The sequence below is a fragment of the Nicotiana tomentosiformis genome, chromosome 2 (assembly GCF_000390325.3).
Source record: "Nicotiana tomentosiformis chromosome 2, ASM39032v3, whole genome shotgun sequence".
Taxonomy (NCBI): domain Eukaryota; kingdom Viridiplantae; phylum Streptophyta; class Magnoliopsida; order Solanales; family Solanaceae; genus Nicotiana; species Nicotiana tomentosiformis.
In genome coordinates, this window is record NC_090813.1 from 145,353,253 (window position 1) to 145,380,039 (window position 26,787).

The 26,787-nt window shown below is 36.6% G+C and overlaps 1 protein-coding gene across 1 annotated transcript; it reads right to left on the bottom strand.

The window, feature by feature from the left end:
* On the bottom strand, window positions 1-26,787 carry LOC138905796 (uncharacterized). The gene is made up of 3 exons (XM_070194313.1): window positions 26,307-26,787; window positions 26,074-26,204; window positions 1-285 (listed from the first exon to the last, which is right to left on the bottom strand). The coding sequence occupies exons 1-3, from the start codon at window positions 26,785-26,787 to the stop codon at window positions 1-3; spliced, it is 897 nt and encodes a 298-aa protein (XP_070050414.1).

Sequence of the window (26,787 nt, forward strand, 5' to 3'; positions counted from 1 at the left end):
CTAAGATGTGGTTGGTGCAAGTGGAATCAACCCCGCCTGGGCTAAAGTACCAAACATGATCAAGAAGTATGCGATGGTCTCTTGAAGTGCAGGGGTAGCAACAGGCGCCTCGGGTGCCTGGCCACTAATTGGAGCTACTGGTGGCTCCTCAGTCGCACCTCGGGCAGGTGCTCTAGCTGCACCACGTTCCCCTCCTAGGCCTCTTCCCCGGCCCCGGCCACTTGCGGCTCTAGCAGGGGGCACGGGTGTCTGATCGTCGGATCCAGTAGTGTGTGTCCTCACCATCTATGATAGAATAGAAAGTCAAAGATTTAGATTTCGAAGTCAACAAATTCGCACAATAAGGAATCAAAGAAATGGAAGTTTCCTAACAGTTCCATAGCCTCTCGAAGATAAGTACAGATGTCTCTGCACCGATCCATAAGACTCTACTAAACCTACTTATGACTCGTAACACGTATGAACCTAGAGCTCTAATACCAACTTGTCATGACCCCAATTTCCCACCTTAGGATGTCGTGATGGCACCTAGTCTCTAAGACTAGGTAAGCCTAACATTTAATAATAGCTTATCAAAAATAAATCAAACAGGGAATACTTAAGTAAAATTGGTAAACTTATATAACCTTCCAAAATAGGATCTCAACAACACTCCTCCCAGTACCGGTGAAACTGAGTCATAAGCTCTACAGAATAATCTATAATGTTTACTACAACACTATCTGAATACGAAATACAACAGAAGGAAAAGATGTCACGACACGAAATTCCCACCTTCGGAACGTGATGGCGCCTAACATTTCACTTGCTAGGCAAGCCAACGTTAGAATAATATTATCCATTTTAAAATAATTTTTAAATTTATTAATAACAAAGAAACAAATGCGGAAGTAAAGTCTGTAATGTAGTGAATAATCCATAAAAATAATGGTATCTAAATATCATCCCAGAATTGGTATCATAAGTGCACGAGCTTCTAGAATAATACAAATAAAGGTTTAAATAAAATAAAGTTGTCTGGAAACAAACACACAGCTAAGGTAAAGTAGATGGGGACTTCAGAACTGCGGACGCCGTACAGTTATACCTCAAGTCTCCTCTGATAGCTGAAATCCGAGCAAGTCTATGGTACGCCGCTGGGACCAACTCCAAAATCTGCACAAGAAGTGTAGAGTGTAGTATCAGTACAACTGACCGCACGTACTGGTAAGTGCTGAGCCTAACCTCGACGAAGTAGTGACGAGGCTAAGGCGGTTCACTTACATTAACCTGTACGCAATATTAGTAACAACAACAAATAATAGAAATAAATCAGGTAACTCATTTATAATAATTGAAGCCAACTCAGCAGTCATAATCCATTATTATTTCAACCAATTTCTGTTATAGCATGCAAACCGCTTCCACAATATCTTCATTTTCAATCCTCTCATATAATTATATTAAATCAAGTATATATATTGACTTTTAAATAAGTCAATTGTGGCGTTCAATCCGATCCCCCAAATATTGACTTTTAATAAGTCTGTTGCGGCATGCAACCCGATCCTCCAATATGGACTTTTTAATAAGTCTGTTATGGCGTGCAACCCGATCCTCCAATATGGACATTTTAATAAGTCAGTTGCGGCGTGCAACCCGATCCTCCAATATGGACTTTTTAATAAGTCTGTTGCGGCGTGCAACCCGATCCTCCAATATGTTCATTTCGATCAATTCTGTTACGGCGTCCAACCCGCTCCTCCAATATATATATTTACCAATTCAATGATGTTGCGGCGTATAACTCACTTCTCCAATATATTCATTTACCAATTCTTATAGAAGAAATTTCCCCAATATATACAACAACTAATATAAAATTATAAGACAACAAGCATACAATAATTATGATTTAATTATGAAACAAACAATGACAAATAGCAAGTTATTATGGAAATCAGGGAGAAAATAGGCAGTTTAATATTTAATATGCTAAATGTCAAATAACAATTAAGACACATAATTCAAATAGCATGTAACAATTAATGAAGGAATTCAAGAATTAATATTTGACAAAGAATAGGAAAGAAACAATTATTTTAAAAATTAATTCATGATTTAAAATAATTAATGATTTTTCAAGTAAGTAGGCAAACAATTAATTTGATGACGTATAGACACTCGTCACCTCGCCTATACGTCATTCACATGCATTTCACATAACAATAATTTAAGGGTTCTATTCCCTCAAGTCAAGGTTAACCACGACACTTACCTCGCTTTGCAAATTTCAATCAATTGCTCGACCACAACTTTTCCTTTTAAATTTGTCTCCAAAAGCTTTAAATCTATTCACAAACAATTCGATGTACTCAATACGAATCATAGGAATTAATTCCATATGAATTTAGCAATTTTCCGGATAAAAATCTGAAATTTATTTAAATATTCGATAGTAGGATTCACGTCTCAAATCCCGAAAAAACTCACGAAATCCAAACACGCGTTCCGCTACGAGTTCAACCATACAAAAATTATCCAATTCTGATATCAAATAGACCTTTAAATCTTAAATTTTCGTTTTTGGAAGATTTTATAAAAATTTGATTTTTCTTCCCTAAATTCACGGATTCATGATGTAAATGAGTATGGAATCATAAAATATAATCGATATAGGATAAAGAACACTTACCCCAAAAATCATACTCTTAATCACCCATCATTACCCAAACTCGAAATTAAAGATTAGGGGTTAGAACCTTATCTCTTTGATGAAGAACTTGAGGGATTTCTTGTTGGATTTCAAGGCTTGAACAAGAATATGATGAACAAGACACTTTATCTACTTACTCTCTCTATAAAACTCTTACTTCTCTCTAAAATCATCAGGAAATTACCCCACAATATGCCCCAAAACCTATTTATCAAAATGGGGTCGGGTTATGAAAATAAAAAATTACCCCTCCGAAAATAGGGAGGCAATCGCACAATGCACCGCCAAATAGGTATGCGGGTCACACAATGGATCGCAAAACTGATGCCCAGAAGTGGTGTGTGCTGGGCAGATCGATGACCATTTTGCGGGTCGTAAACCTGTTTTGCGGCTCGCACAATTTGCCACATAATCGTATCTTTTCAGCTTTTGGTAATTTGGTCCTAACTTCTTGTAGGAATGTCCAAATGACGAACGGTTTGAAGCGTTAGAAACTAGACTCAAAGATATTTCCTTTGATAGGTAATTAACTATATAAAACTTCGTATCATTAGAGTTATGATCATTTGAAATTAGATCTTGTGCGAACTCACTTGAAACTTTAGTCTTATGAAATTTCCAACTTCTACATTCGATGCCGAAACCTAACGAATCAAGTCCAATTGACCTAAAATTTTTCACACAAGTCATAAATGATATAACGGAGCTATAAAAATTTTCGGAACTGGATTCTGACTCCGATATTAAAAAGTCAACCACGTGGTCAAACTTGGAAATCTTTTGCCTTTAAATTACTAGTTTCTGTTAAATGGTCATAACTTGAGTTAGGGACCTCCAAATTAAATTCCGGGCATACGCCCAAGTCCCGAATAACGATACAGGCCTACTGGAACTGTCAAAATACTAATCTGGGTCCGTTTGTTCAAAATGTTTACCAAAGTCAACTTAATTTGGTTTTAAGGCTCTAGTTCACATTTTAATCCATTTTTCACATAAAAACTTTTCGGAAAATTTTACGGACTTCGCACGCAAGTCGAGAAATGAAAAATAGTGCTTTTCGAGGTCTTAGAACACAAAATTAATTATTAGATTTAAAGATGACATTTTGAGTCATCACATTCTCCACCTCTAAATCAAACGTTCGCTCTCGAACGAAGTTAGAAAAAGTACTTGAGCTAGTGAATAAGTGTGGATATTTACTCCGCATGTCCGACTCGGACTCCCAGATAGCTGCCTCAATCGACTGACCTCTCCATTGTACATGAACTGAATTATAACTCTTAGACCTCAACTGACGAACCTTCTGGGCTAGACACCAGCTCCTCCTCGTAAGTCAAATCTTTGTCCAATTGAACTGAGCTGAAGTCTAACACATGGGACGGATCATCATGATATTTCTGGAGTATGGATACATGGAATACCGGATGAACTACTGATAAACTATGTGGTAGTGCAAGCGTGTAGGCTACTTCACCCACCCTTTCAGGAATTTCAAAGGGTCTGATATACCTAGGGCTCAACTTGCCCTATCTCAATACACCTTTCATAGGTGAAACTCGGAGCAATACTCTTTCTCCTGCCATGAATGCAATGTCATGAAACTTACGGTCGGCATAACTCTTTTGCCTAGATTGAGCTGTGCGAAGTCGATCTTGAATAATGTTGACCTTATCCAAGGCATCCTGTAACAAATCGGTACTTAACAACCGAGCCTCTCCTGGTTCAAACCAGCCAATTGGCGTACGAAACCGTCTCTCGTATAATGCTTCATATGGAGCCATCTGAATGCTCGACTCGTAGCTGTTATTATAGGCAAACTCTGCAAGTAGCAAGAACTGATCCCAAGAACCTCCAAAGTCTATAACACAAGCGCAAAGCATATCTTCCAATATCTGAATAGTGTGTTCTGACTGTACGTCTATCTGTGGATGAAATGTTGTACTCAACCAACCCGCGTGCCTAACTCACACTGTACAGCCCTCCAAAAGTGCGAGGTGAACTGTGTATCTCGATCAGAAATGATAGACACGGGCACACCGTGAAGGCGGACAATCTCGCGGATGTAAATCTCCGCTAACCGCTCTGAAGAATAAGTAACTGCTACTAGAATGAAATGTGCTGACTCGGTCAACCTTTCTACAATGACCCATATTGAGTCGAACTTTATCTGAGTCTGTGGGAGCCCAACAACAAAATCCATAGTGATACGCTTCCACTTCCACTCAGGAATTTCTAACTTCTGAAGCAAACCACCAGGTCTCTAATGCTCGTACTTAACTTGCTGACAATTCAGCCACTGAGCTACATATGCAACTATATCCTTTTTCATTCTCCTCCACCAATAATGTTGCCGCAAATCTTGATACATTTTGGTGGTACTTGGATGAATAGAATACCTAGAACTATATGCCTCTTCAAGGATTAATTCACGAAGCCCATCCACCTTAGGAACACAAATACGACCCTACATCCACAGAACTCCATAATCTCCCACATCAACCTGATTGGCACCACCACGCCGCACTGTGTCCTTAAGGACAAGCAAATAATGATCATCACATTGTCGCCCTCTGATATGCTCATATAAAGAAGACTGAGCGACTGTACAGGCTAGAACCCGACTGGATTCTGAAACATCTAACCTCACGAACTGATTGGCCAAAGTCTGAACATCTGCAGCTAACGGTCTCTTACCAACCGGAATATACGCAAGGCTTCCCATACTCACAGCCTTTCTACTCAAAGCATCGGCCACCACATTGGCCTTTCCGGGGTGATACAAAATAGTGATATCATAGTCCTTCAACAGCTCCAACCATCTTCTCTGCCTTAAATTTAAGATCTTTTTGTTTGAACAGATACTGAAGGCTACGATGATCAGTAAATACCTCATACGAGACACTATAGAGGTAATGCCTTCAAATCTTCAGCGCATGAACAATGGCTGCCAATTCTAAGTCATGAATAGGATAATTCTTCTCGTGAACGTTCAACTGTCGCGACGCATACGCAATCACCTTGCCATCTTGCATCAATATTGCACCAAGCCCAATGCGAGATGCATCACAATACACCGTATAAAATCCTGAACCTGTGGGTAATACCAACACTGGCGCCATATTCAAAGTAGTCTTGAGCTTCTGAAAGCCCAACTCACTCTCGTCTGACCATCTAAATGGGACACCTTTCTGGGTCAGTCTAATCAATGGGTTTGCTATAGATGAACACCCTTCCACGAACCAGTGATAATAACCTACCAAACCCAGGAAACTCTGGATCTCTGTAACTGAAGTAGATCTAGGCCAATTCTGAAAAGCCTCAATCTTCTTAGGATCTAGTTTTATGTCTTCTGCCGATACAACATGCCCCAAAAGGCAACTGAGTCTAACCAAAACTCACATTTTGAAAATTTGGCATATAACTGATTATTCTTCAAAGTCTGGAGCACACTCCGAAGATGCTGTTCATACTCCTCTCGAATGCTGGAGTAAATCAAGATATCATCAATGAATACAACCACCAAAAGAATCTCAATAGGGCTTGAACTCCCGATTCATCAAATCCATAAGTGTTGCTGGGGCGTTGGTAAGCCCAAATGATATTACTAAGAATTCGTAATGCCCATATCGAGTCCGAAAAGTTATCTTAGGGACATAAAATGCCCTAATCTTCAATTGATGGTAACCAGACCTCATAATTATTTACCCAAATTAACGGGTCGCATTTAACGCCACCTGGGCGGGCACCTACTTCGTAGGTTAAACTCAATAATGACAACACTAATTTGGCAAGTATGCACAGAGAATTTCATACAAGAATTTTTAAATAAGCCTAACAGGCATGACTCCCTATTATTGTTATAGTACAAATTTAATTTCACAAGGGAGAACTTAAACACAAGAATTTTCCTCACAAGGATCTCGTCCTTATATAAATTCCACCGCAGTTCGTAGCCCGGTTTAAACATATCATTTTATATTAAAATGCGAGGATCTCGTCCTCAGTTTTGAATCACAAGTAATATGCACATCGGGCCAATCAAAAATTTCCATTTTCTCTTTTTAAATAATTTTTGTTACACAAAATCACAACACATAATGAACCCCACACCGGTAGGGCATATAATTCACAATTTTGTAATTAATTATCCGGAAATTACATCAAAACTTTTCGATATGAGTAATAGAAAGCCACCTTTAGCCTCACAGCTCTTATTAATGACCAACATGGAATGATAGGCGTAGTTATCTCCATAGAATCTCCCAACAGGAGTAAGCACATAAGTAGATTATAAAATTACGAAGCTCACTCATAAGTGGAGCACAATAGGAGGACTCGTCTTGATACTCAGAACCGAATCAAGTTAAGGAAATTATTCCTTTATATTAAATCGAGGTCATGCCTGTGACGACACCATCTGATGTATCGACCTCCACCATACCATAAAATAATTATATCAACGACTGGGTCTCCACCTCTAGGACGCCTTCTACCCGTATGCCCTCCACCCTAGCCGGTCGTGTGGGTGGTGTAGTAACTGCAATGGGGCACGTAGCCTGAGTGCTTTGATGAAATATGTCTCTCCCAAGTTTGGGACAATTTTCGCATGATGTGCCTAGTATCACCGTATTCATAACAACCCATTTGCAGGTTTGGCTGCTCATACTGAGTCTATGCCAGATAACTGGAATAACCATTGTAGGACACTTATGTCAGTGGTGCATTAAAAGAACTTACTGGAGCACCTCGATTAATCTGATGTGCGAACTGGGCTGGTCGACTACCTGAGCCCCCGCCATAATGATTTATACTCGCAGAGTAGAATCCACTAAATCCCCCAGAACCTCGAGACGTCTTGGTCTCCTTAGTTTCCTTTTTCCTCACCCCGAACACATTCTAATATCTTGGCAATTTCTACCACTAGTGGAAATGAAGTATCAACCTGTAACTCCCGAGTCATACAAACTTTTACGATCATAATTGAGTCCTTTAATGAATCTGTGGACTTGCTCTCTGGATGTATGAAGCAAAGTAGGAATATAACGGGCTAACTTATTGAACCTGATGGCATATTATGACACCGTCATGGTGACTTGACGCAACCATTCAAACCCTATGCGCCACACATTACGGAGAGTCTGGGAAACAAACTCTTTCAAAAGCATTATGAGAACTGAGCCAAGTGGGCAGTATTGCATTGGATGGTCTACCCTCTTCATAGGCTTGCCACGGACACCTGTGGAGAATTATCTCTCCCAAGGCCAATTTCTTCTTTTGTTATGCTTACTCAACACTGTTGAGCTGACCCATTTCTTAACATACTCTTTGAATCTTCTTTGGGGTAACCCTTACCCCTATTTATACACAACGATCACAAAAGTAGAGCTCCATACAGGCAAATCTTAGCATGAACCACATAGTCCAGAATCTCGTCAACCACTGTACTTCCTCCGAAGCACCCCCAAAATCCGCAACCATGATGTCCACGCTGAGTAGACATTCTGTAAATTTAAAGTTGTTTCTCTAACTCCTTTGGTACTGAAGTATATAATTATTAAGTAGGCGTACATACCGCAATTCCCAACCTTATCCTCTACAAAATCTCAAGCCTTAAACATGTGTAAATTTTTGGGGAACCATTCAGTAACACATATATACATTTCAGGATAAAACTGATATAACACATGACCCCCACAATCCATCCATTGATAGTGGGCTTCCCTCCACTTGGCGCGAAGTCATAGTTCACCATGTCTGATGATCCACAATAAGAACCTTCACAGCTCGTATAAATCAACCAGATACCAAGGTCCATTGCATCTCCCACATGATTCATTGGGTGATCTCTCAATACGTCTGCATCTTCAGTCGGAACCACACGTTATGGAAATGTTTGAGCATCTATGGCTCCCTTGTAGTCCATCTACGGCATCATGAACCGTCGACGCACAACTAATACCGAGTGCACAATGTCATACACGAATGGATACAAAGGAATATGAGATATATTTTTCAAGCTAAATAAATGCCGCACGATAAGGAATGAAAGAAGTGAAATTATTCCTAAACTCTGTAGCCTCTGGAAGATAAGTACAGACGTCTCCGTACCGATCCTTCAGACTCTACTAAGCTTGCTCGTGACTCATGAAACCTATGTAACCTAGTGCTCTGATACCAACTATCACGACCCAAAATTCCCACCTTCGGAACGTGATGGAACCTAACATTTTACTTTCTAGGCAAGCCAACATTAGAATAATATTATCCATTTTAAAACAATTTTTAAATTTATTAATAACAAAGAAACAAATGAGGAAGTAAAGTCTGAAATGTAGTGAATAATCCATAAAAGCAACGATGTTCATCCCAGAATTGGCATCACAAGTGCACGGGCTTCTAGAATAATACAAATAAAAGTCTGAATAAAATAAAGTTGTCTGAAAACAAACACACAGCTAAGGTAAAGTAGAAGGGGACTTCAGAACTGCGGACGCAGTGCAGTTATACCTCAAGTCTCCTCTGATAGCTGAAATCCGAGCAAGTCTATGGTACGCCGCTAGGACAAACTCCGAAATCTAAACAAGAAGTGCAGAGTGTAGTATCAGTACAACCGACCCTATGTACTGGTAAGTGTTGAGCCTAACCTCGACGAAGTAGTGATGAGGCTAAGGCGGTTCACTTATATTAATTTGTACGCAATATTAGTAACAACAACAAATAATAGAAATAAATCAGGTAATTCATTTATAATAATTGAAGCCAACTCAGCAGTCATAATCCATTATTATTTCAACTAATTTCCGTTATAGCGTGCAAACCGCTTCCACAATATCTTCATTTTTAATCCTCTCATATAATTATTTTTAATCAAGTATATATATTAACTTTTAAATAAGTCTATTACGGCGTGCAATCCGATCCCCAAAATATGGATTTTTTAATAAGTCTGTTGCGGCGTGTAACCCGATCCTTCAGTATGTTCATTTCGACCAATTTTGTTGCGGCGTGCAACCCGCGCCTCCAATATATACATTTACCAATTCAATGTTATTGCGGCGTGCAACCCGCTCCTCCAACATATTCATTTACCAATTCTTATAGAAGAAATTTACTCAATATATACAACAATTAATATAAAATTATAAGACAACAAGCATACAATAATTATGATTTAATTATGAAATAAACAATGACAAATAGCAAGTTATTATGGAAATTAGGGAGAAAATAGGCAGTTTAATATTTAATATGCTAAATGTCAAATAATAATTAAGAAACATAATTCAAATAGCATGTAACAATTAATGCAGGAATTCAACAATTAATATTTGACAAAGAATAGGAGAGAAACAATTATTTTAATAATTAATTCATGATTTAAAATAATTTATGATTTTTGAAGTAAGTAGGCAAACAATTAATTTTACGACGTATAGACACTCGTCACCTCGCCTATACGTCGTTCACATGCATTTCACATAACAAATAATTTAAGGGTTCTATTCCCTCAAGTCAAGGTTAACCATGACACTTATCTCGCTTTGCAAATTCTAATCAATTACTCGACCACAACTTTTCCTTTTAAATTTGTCTCCAAAAGCTTTAAATCTATTCACAAACAATTCGATATACTCAATACGAATCATAGGAATTAATTCCATATGAATTTAGCAATTTTTCAGATAAAAATTCGAAATTTATTTAAATATTCGACAATGGGACCCACGTCTCAAATCCCTAAAAAAAAAAACTCGCGAACTCTGAACACCCGTTCCGTTACGAGTTCAACCATACAAAAATTATCCAATTCCGATATCAAATGGACCTTCAAATCTGAAATTTTTATTTTTGGAAGATTTTATAAAAATCTGATTTTTCTTCCCTAAATTCACTGATTCATGATAAAAATGTGTATGGAATCATGAAATATAATCAATCTAGGATAAGGAATACTTACCCCAAGAATCATACTCTTAATCACCCATCATTACCCAAACTCGAAATTGAAGATTAGGGGTTAGAACCTTACCTCTTTGATGAAGAACTTGAGGAATTTCTTGTTAGATTTCAAGGCTTGGACAAGAATTTGATGAACAAGACACTTTATCTACTTCCTCTCTCTAGAACACTCTCACTTCTCTCTAAACTCATCAGATAATTGCCCCAAAATATGCCCCAAAATCTATTTATCAAATTAGGGTCGGGTTATGAAAATAGAAAATTACCCCTCCAAAAACAGGTAGGCGATCGCACAATGCACCGCCAAATAGGTATGCGGGTCGCACAATGGATCGCAAAACTGATGCCCAGAAGTGGTGTGCGCTGGGCAGATCAGCGACCATTTTGCGGGTCGCAAACCTGTTTTGCGGCTCACATAATTGATTTGGGGTCGCACAATTTGCCGCATAATCGCATGTTTTCAGCTTTTGGTAATTTGGTCCTAACTTCTTGTAGGAATGTCCAAATGACGAGGTTTGAAGTGTTAGAAACTAGACTCAAAGATCTTTTATTTGATAGGTAATACACTATATAACACTTCGTATCATGAGAGTTATACTCATTTGAACTTAGGTCTTGTGCGAACTCACTTGAAACTTTAGTCTTATGAAATTTCCAACTTCTACATTCGATGCCGAAACATATCGTATCAAGTCCGATTGACCTCAAATTTTGCACACAAGTCATAAATGATATAACGGAGCTATAAAAATTTTCGGAACTAGATTCCGACTCTGATATCAAAAAGTCAACCCCGTGGTCAAACTTGAAAACCTTTAGCCTTTAAATTACTAGTTTCCGTTAAACGGTCATAACTTGAGCTCGGGACCTCCAAATTAAATTCCGGGCATACGCTCAAGTCCCAAATCATGATACGGACCTACCGGAACTGTCAAAATACTGATCCGGGTCCGTTTGCTCAAAATGTTGACCAAAGTTAACTCGGTTGAGTTTTAAGGCTCTAGTTCATATTTTAATCTATTTTTCACATAAAAACTTTTCGGAAAATTTTACGGACTTCGCACGCAAGTCGAGAAGTGGAAAATAGTATTTTTCAAGGTTTTAGAACATAGAATTAATTATTATATTTAAAAATGACATTTTGGGTCATCACAAAAGATAATGGAGGGTGTCTCCGAGGCCTGTGGACGCCGAGCAGGTATGCCTTAAAGTCTACGGGAAACAGCTACAATCAATCACTAATGTCCAACACGGGCAGACGTACCTGAATATGTATAAAAAGATGTGCAGAACCGTAGTATGAGTACATCACAACGGTATCCAGTAAGTATCAAGCCTTACCTCGGTAGAGTAGAGACGAGGCCGGTTCAAGACACCTACTAGTACATACCAAACAAAACGAAAATGTAATAACGAGAAGTAATGGAAAGCGGAGAAATAAATGATAACGAAGCAGGCAAATAACTTAGACTAATGATAGAAGTGAGAATAGAGATAATAAGATGGAAGCAAATAAGAGAACCACAATAGTCAAATACGGACAAAACGTATAAGGCAAGGAAGAATAAAAGCAACAAGAACTATTCCACCAATAACTCTTTTCAACATGAGATGCACAACAAGAATCACAACCTAGGTACCGCCTCGCATTCACATTTCTCAATTTCAATCACAATCTTTCCTTATACCGCAGCGTGAGCCTTACATTTAGATAGTTTTGAAAACATTTTTCCCAAAATAGCTACACGAACTTAGCCCACCTTATGTCGCTGTGTGGCTTCAAATAATTCCCTTACGAGCAACGCGCACATAAATCCCACCTTATGCCGCCGCATGCATATTAACCCATATCCTTATACTGTCACATGCGCGTTAATATCACAACAAAACAACAACTCGCACCACAAGTGTCCATGTACCACAACTTGCCAAAATCAACAATATCAATATTTCCACAACAAATAGCATATGGCTCAACTACTATATGTACAAGAATATCAACAATAACAATGAATAAGAATTGCTCGACAAGTAAGATATCTCAACAATTAACAACTTTACCTCAATGTGATAACGGCTTTCGCAACTTCAACAACAATAATTCAACAGGAAGATAATTCACGAAATAACGACTTCAAGTAAAAGAAATTCAACAGTTAAGGATGTAACAAGGCAATAAGGAAAGCAATAACTTCAACTAAAGCATAAGAGCAAAGTATCAAGCAAGAAGTAGAACAAGTGTTAACAAAGTCAAATAAGGCATGTAAGGATAGACTAACAAAAGTAAGAGTACATCCACAATGAGAATTATAACATAATATGACAATTCAATTAAAGGCATGAAAAGAGTCTAAATAACCTAAACCGATCAAATACCACATATAACCCGTGTACCCACTCGTCACCTTGCGTACACGACTTTCACATAACACAAATAGCACAATCAATACCAAATCCTAAGGGATAGCTCCCCTACATAAAGTTAGGCAAGACACCTACCTCAACTAGGCTAACTCAACCCTCGTAAATAGCTTTTCCCGTAAAATTCACCTCCACATGGCTCAAATCTAACCAAAATTGACTTAATATCATCAAACAATGCAAGAAAAAATAATTACAATAGATAAAGCTATGATCTTTACATTTTTTTTAAAAAAGTCAACAAAAGTCAACATGGGGGCCGCCCGGTCAAAATCCGAGTCCAAGGGTAGATTCCAACTATCCATAACCTCAGGAGTCCATATATGTGATTAGTTTTAAAATTCGAGACAAAATCGACTCTCAAATTCTCATTTTTCAAAAACTTGACAAAATTTTCCAATTTTTCCTCTTTGATTCACATAAATTTGATATTAAATCTAAGATATAATCATGAAATATAATTGAAAATTGATTAGAATCACCTTCCCAATGTTTGTAGAAGAAAATTCCCTCTCCAAATCGCCTCGTACTGAGTCTAGGGTTCTGAAATGTGAGAAATGGGATGAAATCCCGACTTTTCTAACCATTTGTTCAGTTCCAGATGTCGCAATTGCGACACTGCGTTCGCAATTGCGAACCCTCACAATTTTGAATAATGCCTCGCAATTGCGGCAACTGCCCAGCCTACAGGGACTTCACAAATATGAAAAATGGGTTCGCAAATGCGAACCCTGTCCCTTTCGCAAATGCGACAGATTAATCGCAAATGTGAACTACCCAGCTCAGGACTAATCTTCACAAATGCGAACAAGGTATCACAATTGAGACACCTGAGACCCCCCTTCTATGTTCGCAAATGTGAGGCTGGTGCTCGCAATCGCGACATCAGAGCACTAGCACACTAGTTTTCCTGTTTTCAGTCCAAAATATTCCAAAATATGACTGAAACTCATCCGAGCCATCGGGGCTCCAAACCAAGCATCTACACAAGTCTAAAAATATCATACGAACTCGCTCGCGCGATCAAAACACAAAAATAACATCTAGAACTACGAATCGAACACCAAAATGTATGAATTTCCAAGTAAAGTTCAAGAACTATTAGAATTGCAACTAAGCGTCAGAATCCTATCAAATCAACTCCAAACGATACCAAATTTTGCATACAAGTTCTAAATAGCATAACTGACCTATTCCAAGTCCCAAAATCAAATTACGGACCCAATACTCAAATGTCAACCTATGGTCAAACTTCTAAACCTCAAATTGTGAATTTTTGGCAAAATAACTCAAATCAACCTACGGACTTTCGAATTCAATTCCGGACATACGCCCAAGTGCAAAATTACGATGCGAAGCTATTGGAGCTATCAAAATACCGTTTTGGGGTCGTTTTTACAAAATTAACCATTGGTTAACATAAGCAACTTAGGCCTCTAAGCCAAGAATCAAACGATCCAAATCAACCCGAAGTCTTCCCGGAATGAAACCCATCAACCCCGAAAGTCATAAAACCATAAACACACATGTATGAAGTATCAAAAGGTAAAACGGGGTGAAATTACATAAAATGACAAGTCGGGTCATTACACGAGGGCTCGACTTGACACTTACTAGTAGTCAAACAGTAATAACATACATAAAGTAGACATGGAGGATGTAAAACAAGTAACAATGAAGCAGATAAAACATATAGTAAATTACCAACATGAATCTATATAAAGTCACTAAAATGTCATAGCCTGTCTCGAAGGCATGAACTCGGCTGTTATCAAGAACCAAATAAAATCTCAAGTATTAAGCACGAGTCTGCTAAGGCGACTGCCCCGATCCCATATGAATAGTGATACACAGTAATGCTAAGGCAAACGGCCATATCCCATAAGAATAGTGATATACAGTACCGCCGAGGCGAATGGCCCCATCCCATAAGAATAGTGTTACCATACTGCCGAGGCGAATGGCCCGATCGCATAAGGGTAGAGAAACTACCTCGCTCGCGGAAGTATATGGGAGTCGAGAAGACACAGATCTATAGTTCATCAAATATTTCACAAATTTCTAAAGTAAGAGGCTCAATCAATATTTTATTCTAACCTCAATATCAGTCATAAATTAAGGAAATCAAGTACGCGGGATAAATACAAATAGCATAATTAAGGCATGATGTAAATCTAAGTCTAGCCGGACATAACATAAATATAGTTACATACGGACTATTGTCACCTCGTGCATACGTAGATCCTACAACAAGTAGCACACAATAATTAATACACCTAAGGGGATAATTTCCCTCTTACAATATTAGGCAAGAGACTTACCTCGCTTCTAAATTCACTATCCGGCTCTTTAACCTCACTAGAACTCCCCAAGCGACGCCGAGCAATCTGAAACTATTCAAAAGTCGTATAAACTAATAAATATATGCTCAAAAGTTCATAATTTAACTATTAGACTAATTTTTCAACCAAATTCGAAAAGTCCATAAAAGTCACGCCGGGCCCACATGCCCGGATTCCGAAAATATTTGAAGATAAATGTTACTCATGACCTCACGAACTCAAATATATAATTTATTCTCAATTTCATAATTAATTTATTCCCAAAACCCTAGGTTCCAACAAAATCCCATAAATTTTCTCTAATTCCATGTTAAATCTACCCATAATCCGTGTATTTAACTCAAGAATTGATAGGGATCACTTACCATGTGATGTTGATGAAAATCCCCCACAAAATGCTCTCAAATTCGTCCAAGACCAAGTTAAAAATGAGAGAAAAGAGACTAAGTCCCGTAATAAATCCAAGTCTGCCTAGTGATTCCTTATTCGCGATCACGGAAAATGCCTCGCGATCGCGAAGGCCAATCTTCCACTGACCAAAAATACCCTTCGCGTTCATGATGAATCACCTCCCAGCCTTCCGCGTTCGCGATACCCTGGTCGCCTTCGCGAAAGACAAAGGCCTTCTTGCCCAGCTCCACATTTTCCTTCTTCGCGATTGCGATTGGGCCTTCGTGTTCGCGAAGCACATCCAGGTCCTCCTTCGCATTCGCGGACCACCCTTCGCGTTCTCATAGGGCAACCAGCTGCCCCTCCTAAATTCCTTCTTTGTGATCGCGAAGCACACCAGTAGTTTTCAACCAACTTTAACTTGCTCCGGAAGGTCCGAAACACACCCAAGCCACCCGGTATCCCGTCCAAATATACCAACCAGTCCATAAATATATCACGGACTTACTCGAAGTCTCGGAATACACAAAACAACACCGTAATCAAGAATCGCACCTCAAAACCTCATTAATCAACTTTTAAGTTTCAAACTCATTTCCATCAACTCCGAATGCGACGAAACATACTTAGACAACTCGGAATGACGCCAAATTTTACGCACAAGCCACAAATCACAATATGAACCTATTCCAAGGCTCGGAATCCTAAACGGACATCGATTATACCAAAATCCACTTCAAGTCAAACTTAGAAAATTCAGCGTCGAAATGCTCCCGGCCCACCCGAAACTTAATCCGAACATACGCCCAAGTCAAAAATCATCATACGAATCTATTGGAATCCTCAAATTCCGGTTCCGAGGTCGTTTACTAAAAAAGTTGACGCAAGTCAAACTTGGTCATCTTAGGCCACTATTATGGAACTAAGTGTTTCAAATTCAACCCGGATCCTTCCAAAACTGAACCAATCATCCCCGCAATTTATAAAACTATAAAAAGACATACGAAAAGTCTTAAATATGGGAATAAGAATCTATAAAGTAAAACGGCCGATCGGGTCATTACAGCAATGTTCCTCTACAATTTGATTTCTAAGTAGAGTATTCTAACTTAAGGTATATTTTTGAATAAGTCCTTTACTTCACTAAGTTTCACACAAATAATTACCTTTATAGCACACACACTCAACTTCCTTTCAAACAAGGATTCTTTACAAGATTTTAAGGCATGTCTACTTTTCAACTTCACGAGCACATACATTTCAAAGATGATTTCTATTATAAAATCCCAAAATTCATGACTTCTTTTCAAGATACATATACACCTCTTTAATAAAATAGTGAACTTTAGATAGAGACTTAAAATATTTTTATAGACTTTAAACACCCGATTAAGCAAAATATAGACCATTCTTTCCTCAAAACCTAGCATAATCCTAAGGAGCTATCTTAGGTAGATTTTGAGGGGTGTCTAACACCTTCCCCTTAGACTAACTAGAACCCTTACTTAAATCTCACCAGTTAGCAGATTATTAGGATATATAATCTTACAGACCCATAAGTACCCTAATATACCTTAAAATATTAGGTGGCGACTCTCTTTATCAACTTCAGATTAACCATTAGTTGTATTTTTTTTTTTGACTAGTGCAAAATAAGGAGCAACAACATGGCGATTCTGTTGGGGATATTTTTTACACTTAGGTTCTGACCTTAGCGGAATTAGACTAGATTTGAACTTTGGGGATGTTTGTTATATTTTGCTTTAATTATGTTTAACATGTAGATACATGTTTACTCGCTTTATCCTATTTGCTTATGCTTTCTAACATGTTGATACATGCTTACATATTTATTACTGCTTTACCACAATTATTTATTATTGCTTTACCACAATTATTTGTTATTGCTTTACACATTATCATCACATCTTTCCTATCAAGTCTTGACCATACACAATCACACACAAATCATATGCAAGGATCGTCTTTTACACTCCTCCGAACCTTCTTTTAAAACTCTCTAATTTCAGAGAACGACTTTGTCAGGTCAACTGTCATGACGTCTCGCAGTTATTCAGTCCAACTCTAAAATTAGGAAATACTCTACTCTAACAAACATAGGTCATACTGCATAAACCTTAGGTGAGTCAGTCCTTGGTATTGATTTACAATTAAGAAAGCTACCTAAATAATGTCAATGGGTCATGCACCCAGCGACATGAATTTTGTAAAACGACTAACCAGTCCAGATAAGACACTAAAGATCTGGAGCAAACACTTACCAAACCTTTCATCTCTTTAGATAGAAATTAACTGCAACGTCCCCGAGATTAACATGGTCATGGGTGCACCACACAAGCTGAAGCACTGGCGGAGGAACATTTGATGGGAGCACGGGAACGAGATCAGAACACACCTGGGAGCACTGACCGCCTTGATGAATATTCGGGCCGACAAAGTTCTTACTAGGCTGCGGATAGAGTTTTGTGACCCAGCTAAGGTGATTTTTAAGTTTGTCGACCGTGAGTTGATGCCAACACTGAAGGAGATTACCAGCTTCATGGAGTTACCGTTCGTTGGGTGAAAACCAATACCGCCAGTTGTCATGCCTAACCACAGATTTCTCCATGCACTGGGTCTGATAATACCCTAGATGATACTTATTTGTCCTATGTGAAATGTTGCTTGGGTGGAAACTATTGTAGTGGTCAACCTATTGTTATTTTAAAGAAGGAAGATTCTTGATGATATTGGACATGCTTATTTATTGGAATGATATCTCATTATATAATGGAGCATTTAATGATGATTAAGGTGGATGCACTAATGAGAAGTATGGAGAAATTTGAGATCATTGAGATATAGTGTTATTAATGAAATTTTGAGTAAATTATTTTTGAGATAATTATATTATCCAAATTGGTATTAGAGCTACTAAAATTTTAGTAAAGACTCGGTTGCATTCGTCGAGGATCATATTTTGAATGTGCCAAACTAGGAAGCTGATCTTTAATAAATTATTTAATGTAGAAGTATTAGAAAGTTAGAGATACATCAACAACTGATTGACAAAACCATAGATGATACTTATTGTGTCCAATGTGAAATGTTGCATGACAGAAAATTTATGTATTGTAATAGTCTCTCGATCGTCTATGTATTTTAAAAAGGACAAACTTATTTATTGTAATAATGTCTCATTGTTTGATGGAGCATTTAATGATGATGAAGATAGATGCACTAATGAGAAATATGGAAAATTTTGAGATCGCGCGTTGAGACTTAATGATATTCATGATATTATGAGCAAACAATTTGTGAGATAATTGTATTATTCAAATTGATATCAGATTTTTTAAGATCTTGGTAAAAATTTAAATAGCTTCCGCTATTGGCAGGTGTATGCCAACATGTGTTGCCTGCTGGGCCAATAACATATGCAAGAAAAATAATTATGTTGAGAAAGATTGAAAAGAAATATTACAAATTTAAAAATAAGAACAAAACATATATTGTATAACACAAGAGGAAGAAACTCTTCTCATAGAGTTGGAAATAAGTAAAATAAAAAAAATTAATAAAAGTCCGTTACAAGCGCACCAAACAAATTGAAAGTTGGTGACAAGCGCATCAACAATTGGAAGTTTATGAGAAGTCCGTCAACTGATGAAGAAAAGTATTTTACATTGTCAAGTTCGTGAGAAATTTAGAAGAATAATTCAAAGTTGTAGTAGGTACCTAAATTACTTAAGATTTGATATTTGCTAGTTTATTTTATTCATGTCTAATTTGGTTTTGTATTTTAGATTATATTAAATTAGCACTATAAAAAAAATTGGAATTAGCTACAAACTTCGTCACTTATCTGTCGCTAAATCACTCGTAACTAAAGAATTTCTCGATAATTAATTAGTCGCTAAATAGGATTAGCAATGAATTTTTTTGTTTCGCTACAAAATTTATCTATCGCTAATTCCTATTTTTTTAGTAGTGTAGGTTTTTTAGTGTTTAGTTAAAATAAATTTTGCAGTATTATAAATAGGTTTACTATCTATTTTCATATGTGGAGGATTATGGAGAACATTTAAAAATATTGAGATTAAGAGTAAATTAACTTCCATTCACTTAGTACTTGCTTGTATGACTATAAGTACCCCTCTGATCAGGGGCGGATCTACCTTACGAGGTAGGGGTACCACGGCACCTGCTCGCTTCGCTAAAATTCTTACTATGTACATAATATTTCTGTGAAGAAACGTATAAATGGATAGAATGGCACCCAAAAGCCACAAAGTGGAAGCGGGTGCCATTGGTTCAGCCTTCCCTTTGAAGGCTTTTCTTGGCCTCGTGAATGCAAGTTCAATTCCCTGTTGGAGCAGCTCCTTTGATTTTTTCCTTTTTTCTATTTATTAAGATTTCCTTTATTTTCAGTTGAGCCCTAGGGCCTCACCTCTTTTCCTTCCTTTTCTATTCTTTCCCTCATTTTATTACTTGCTAAGTCTCTCTTCTTCATTTTTTTAACTTTCAGTCCTCATTTTGTTTCTATCATTATACTTTACTTTATGAACAATTATTTTCTATAGGTAATTTGAATTGTTTTTAATTAGCATATAATTTCTTTATTTTTAATGAAACGATATTAATTTATATATTGGAATATAATTTGAGCAATATCTTCTATTGGGTTTTGAAAAAAATTAAATGGCTTGATTGATAGTTTTTTGAATCGAATATCATAGGTTGAATATTGAAGGTTTTTCTTTGAAAATAATTGTTATATAACTCAACAATTAAGATGAAAAAATAAATAAAGAACAATACAAGTAAATTAATCTAGTCAAATAATGAATATATAGTGTAGTTAAGGTATTCTTTAAGTAAATATTTATATTGGAGGCGCTCTTTCATGAAATGTTATTTTTCTTTTGTATTTTTATTTAGAATGTGTTTAAATTAAGCGTTACAAATTTGAACTAAAATCGAACTTATTTGCTTTTTGAATGAAAGGACTATTCAAATTAACCAAAAACTAACTGAACCGACCCATTATCCATAATTTGTCTTTGTAGCTACTGACATGTATACTGTATGCATAACATGGTGGCACCCGCAACTTTCGAATCCTGGATCCGCCTCTACCTCTGATTATCACAAAAGTTGGAGAAAAACGTGAGAAAAATTTATTCGGTCTCTATAGTATTTGCTTAGATTATATAAATGCTCTTGAGATAATATTATTTTTTATTTACTGACCAAATACCAGACATGTAAGTTAGTTTTAGATGAGCTCATTCATAATGGAGAAAATGACATGACCTTTTCTTCTTTTTTTCCCTTTTTAAAAAAAAATAAGTATTAGAATTACTTGGATCGTAAGGTTTCGGTCAAATGCATCATGCATGGCTATTCATATGGTTGATTTTGGGGCAATTCTGTAGCATGTCTCCTTGCCATTGTCAATAAGGGAAACCCAATATCTTGGCAATAACATGTTCCAAGAGCATGTGCACATGAAGCTTTTAATGGCAGACCTTTGTTAAGTGCCCATAAGATCAATTAATAGGGTAACCCTATTTATCTTGCCAAAACTCTTCATGTGAATTTGTCCCGAGTTGTCAACATATTTGGTAGCCTTAACATATTACACTTGACACATGGAGCTATATATATATCCACATGGTATTATATCATTTCTTGCCATTTTTAGGCCTTTATGCCTAACCTCATCTTCTATAGGTTGTGAATCAGATTGTCCCTTGAGCTCTACTATTTCAATTAAAAAAAGAAAGGAGTATTCTTAACAGTGGTGTTCGAGTCTGTTTATATATATCTTGATTATATTATTGGGTACCTGCTATAGCTAGGTATCTTTTATTGGTATAGATATTTAGTAATTTTAGGCAAGTGAGATGAAATCATCTAATACTTTTATTATTTTTGCTAAAGTTTTACTTACTTTATTGGCGACAAGACCATGTATCTTTGAGTGCCAAACAAAAGGGAGATATGTAATATACTAGTTAAATAACCAACGTGCCAAATTTAATTTGGAAGATGTTTCTTTCAACACAAAAAATTAAAAAGATCAGCTTTCCAGTTATTGTCCTTAACCTTTTGGATAGTCAGAACTCAGAATGGTATACAGTATACTCTCTAGAACGTACAGTATGAGAATTACAATAATATCCTCCTAAATCACGAAGCCATATTAAGTAGGGAACGTAAAAGGTTTAGAGAGAGACAATAAAAATTGAATTAGTTAATTATTTCTTACATAATAAGGTACTCCAAACCTGATACGGAAAAGGGCCAATATACCCATGTACTATCAAAAAAGGTTTAAATGTACTCCTCGTTATACTTTGAGTTCAAATATACCTTTGTCGTTATACTATTGGTTCAAATATACTCTTTTTCCGTTAAGTTTGTCCAAAGTGAATATCCAATCCTTCTTGGCATTGACATTTGATGAGGTGGGTGTCACGTGGCTTGCCACGTGGACCCAAAATATAAAAAAGGTATATTTAAATCTTTCTCATAATACAAGGATATATTTGACCCTTTGCCGAACCTGATATGGCTACATCCAAAATTTAACGAATTGGAATAGAGAGCAAAAGAGACTTAGTATTGAGATGACAAATGAGGTAGAGATGAACTGAAAAAATCATCATTTACTTATAATAATAAGAGAATTATCATTCTTCTTAATGTAGTTATTATAACTTAATGTATAAGATCTATTTTGTGCCATGTCTTTTTCAGTGGGAGTACTTTTAGTTGGATTTGAGTTCTTGCTTAGTTGTGATTGCAGTAGTAGAACTCCATTATATTACTTTTAATTTTCCATTTTGCTCTTTGTTCTTTTGGGTATGTCAATTAATAATAATTGTCAGATGAAATTAGCTGGTGCAGGGAAGAAAATTACTTATCCTTGGACATATATAAAAGCATGAGGGTCAACATATTTCGGCTTCGTTTCGTGAGATGGCCCGTGATGAAATATATTGATGGGCACTGTGTGTCTAATATGTTTTGCGTGTGTTACTTTTATTTAACCATTCGAATATTCAAAACTTATTGACTTGCTTAATTCAAATTTGATCGTTGCATATATAGGCGCAGGGACGGAGGCATCTTAGAGAAAGTGGTGTCACATGACATCGCTCACCGGAAAGTGACATCAGAAATACATATAAATAATATATATAATCAATAAAATGATTCACTTGGCTTTCTGTGGTCCAATTGGTTCGCCGGGTCATCTCACCTAATGCGGATCGCGCGATCGAGTTCTAAGTATACGGTTTTCGGTTTGCAGTTTTTGTACTGTCATTTGTTAAAATGCTAGCGTTTTCATTTGTTAAAATAGCAATACCAGTGGACCAAAGCTGTCAGTAACAGTTAAAGTGTTAAAATAATAAAATATTACTATTTATTTTTAAAAAGCTATTATAAATTCATCTAAAAAGAATATAAAACTTGCCGAAGAAAGTTGTATTAGTGTACTTGAATCGTTTTTTGTTGATATAATTTAGATTTTTTTTTTAATATGATGTTATAATAATTTGTTCATTGTTATGTGACATTGCTTACTATGAATCCTGCGTAGCCATTGTATTGGCGCACTAGAAATGTAAAAACTCCCTAATGATAAATTCTTCATTCACATAAAGAACCAGGGGCGGAAAAAATCTTTTATATATATATATATATATATATATATATATATATATATATATATATATATTAGTATCTTCCTCAAATTATCCTACATAAATAATGAGTGGCAGCTAATGTCATAAAATGAATGAAGGTGCCATAGTTAAAGCATTGAAATCCCACATGCAAGACCAAAGGCCGAGTCCTGCCGGAAATCGGCGTACTAGTTGTTCTTTTGTTACTTTTATTTTCTTTTCTTATCATTTTCTTAGTTTCTCTTATTTTCTTCTTCTTTGTTATTCACTTTTTTGTGCAATTCCGTTTTATTATTTATTTAAATTATATATTTTTTCCTTTATTTTTTTTATCTTCAAATTTTATTTGGATATAATTTTAGAGTGATGCGTCAAAGACATAATATTAATCAGCTATATGTATGTTGAAGGGGCGTATTACGTATTTAGTTATGCATAAAAAATCTTTCAAATTAAATTGAATTATTTTAAAATGGATCGAACCAAACTAAATTAATTCAAAGGGGATCGAATCGACTAAATGTACACCCTAATTCAATCTCCTTCCCTATTGGTCAGTTTATTTTAAAATATTGGCACTTGTAGATATCAAATCCTGGATCTGCCTGAATCTGCCTCTCTAAAGAACCCATAATATATCTCATTGAAAGATGAAGAATCTCTATGATTAATCTGAATATTTCAACAGTAAGATGGATAAGATTTTTTTATCCTTAATCATAAATCTTGTATTCGAGCTCCTGGTGCAAGAAACGTTTTGGTAAGGAACGCTTTCATCTTTAATGAGTCTAACGTGGTACAAATCTAGATTAACCTAAAGTCTAGTGCAGATACCTGACACCAACTGCAATACCACAAAAAACAAATCTCAAATATAAATGAACCTGCTCATCATGACCATTGTCATAAACGCCATACCAGACGATATTTTGCTTTTACGTCACTGCACCTTGTGAGATATCACCAGTACTACTGTAGAGGTGGTACTAAATTTTATGGGTAACTCGGTTTACAGTTCTCATTTTGTGATTTGATGAGATATTTGTGAGACTTTTGACACAGTAGAGAGAGACTAGTATGTTTTACGTGTTTGTTGTATCTTTCCGATGCCATGTAGACGAGCCTGTTGGAGTAACAAATAATGCAAATACATGAGATGTATTTTATACTTGTCCGAAAAAAATAGTTTCACACTTAATCTTTATGAGCGCCATATTACTAGCTTATATTTATTCAAAGTGAATTTAATATCAGCCCATGAAGCATAATTCTACTTTCATGAGGTGCTCCACTCGCGTCTCACGTGGTCAGAAATATAATAAAGTTATATTTTTTACTATTAGTTTCTTCTTTCTTTTCATTTACATTTTTTCCTTTTTTCTTTTCTTCCATACCCACTACAAAACCTCCATCACAACTAGGAGTAAAATTTATGACCTTCAAATTGGTTTCAGCTAAAATTCAAAGAAAACCTCTCATCAATTCACTAACTCAGCCATCCAAACATAGAATCTTAGGCCTAATCTTAAGTTTACCGGTTCAATTTAAAACCTTGGGTGCTTTTCACTAGAAGACATTAATTGGCTTGAAGAAAAATTGTGTTTTAGAAATCAATTTAATATACAACAAAAACTAAAAAAATAAATGGTGATGAAGAAAAAAGGGTTGGGCCGTGAAGATGAAGAAAGAAAGAGAGACAAAAAAATTGGTGAATGTGAAATTGGAGAAGAAGAGAGTGAGTGTTTAGATGGAGAAGAAAGGAGTTGGGGAGGGTCCAAGAAAGTCTATTTATACAAAATAACAAAAATGATTTTTAAAATTTTAATTCTAATAATACACGTCTTTTTATTTTTATTTTATATTTTTGCCACATCAGCTTTTGAATAGGTATTAAATTCACTTTGGACAAGTATAGAAAGGTAATAGGATGCCCTAAAAATTAAGTGTGAAATTGATTTTTTCGAACAAGTACAGAATATCTGAGAAATTTACTCCTAAGATGAACTTAGCTCTTCGCAAATTCAAGTGTTGTATGACAAATTACATCAAATTAATTATCCCTTTACTGCCAAGGGTTAAGTATACCAATAGTATTTCTAACATCTAATACATAAAGGCATGGGCAAGAAGGTGTTAGAAGTAGGGGCATACATAGGTCGGATTGGTTCGGGTTATGCAATTACTAAATCAAATCAATTGTGTCGGGTTATTAAATTTAAAGACCAAATTAAACCAATAAAACTCGAATTTTTCAATCTCGACCTTTCTCGGGTTTTCGGGGTTTTCCGGTAAAATTTTCGTAGCACAAAACATATAACTTGTACTCCAAATATTTTTTCAATCCTAATAAGATACAACTATATAAGATGTTTTTCAATAAAATAATACAAAATATGAGATGTGTCATGGCATTATCCTAAAATATTCAAAAATAAAGATACAACAACAACAACAACAACAACAATAACAACAAACCCAGTTTGATCCCAGCAGGTGGGGTCTGGGAGGGTAGTATGTATGCAGACCTTACCCCTACCTAATGTAGGTAGAGATATTGTTTCCAATAGACCCTCGGCTCAGAAAGGGCAAGAAGAAGAAGAAGAAGAGGAAAGCAAGGAATGAAGAAAGATGGAAGAGAAAAGAAAAAGGGAGAGATAAAGGATAAGTAGTACCAAATAATAGCAACATAAAATACAATACCTGAAGCGAACAAAACCACATAACGTAATAAAAATCTAAGAATATGAAGGGACATGCATGCTACTAAGACTATCGGTGAACAACTATAAATTACCTACTAACCTTCTACTTTAATCCTTGACCTCCACACCCTCCTATCAAGGGTCATGTCCTCTGTGAGCTGAAGCAGCGCCATGTCCTGCCTCATCACCTCTCCCCAGTACTTCTTAGGCCTACCTCGACCTCTTCTCAAACTCTCCAAGGCCAACCTCTCACACCTCCTAACAGGAGCATCAATGTTTCTTCTCTTAGCATGTCCGAACCATCTCAGCCTCGACTCCCGCATCTTGTCCTCCACGGAAGCTACTCCCACTCTGTCCCGGATAGCTTCATTCTTAATCCTATCTCTCCTAGTATACTCACACATCCATCTCAGCATCCTCATCTCTGCTACTCTCATCTTCTGCACGTGGGAGTTCTTGACTGGCCAACACTCAGCCCCATACAGCATAGTCGGTCGAACCACCACTCGATAAAATTTACCCTTAAGTCTTAGCGGCACATTCCTACCACACAAAATACCGGAAGCGAGCCTCCACTTCAT

What these genes read in the sequence shown, in the direction of transcription:
- LOC138905796 (XM_070194313.1), bottom strand. Translation starts at nt 26,787, where the DNA reads ATGAAGTGGAGGCTCGCTTCCGGTATTTTGTGTGGTAGGAATGTGCCG. An exon ending in GTCAAGGATTAAAGTAGAAG is followed by an intron (nt 26,205 to 26,306) that starts GTTAGTAGGTAA and finishes TGTTCGCTTCAG; the next exon opens with GTATTGTATTTTATGTTGCT. An exon ending in TTGCCCTTTCTGAGCCGAGG is followed by an intron (nt 286 to 26,073) that starts GTCTATTGGAAA and finishes ATTCTATCATAG; the next exon opens with ATGGTGAGGACACACACTAC.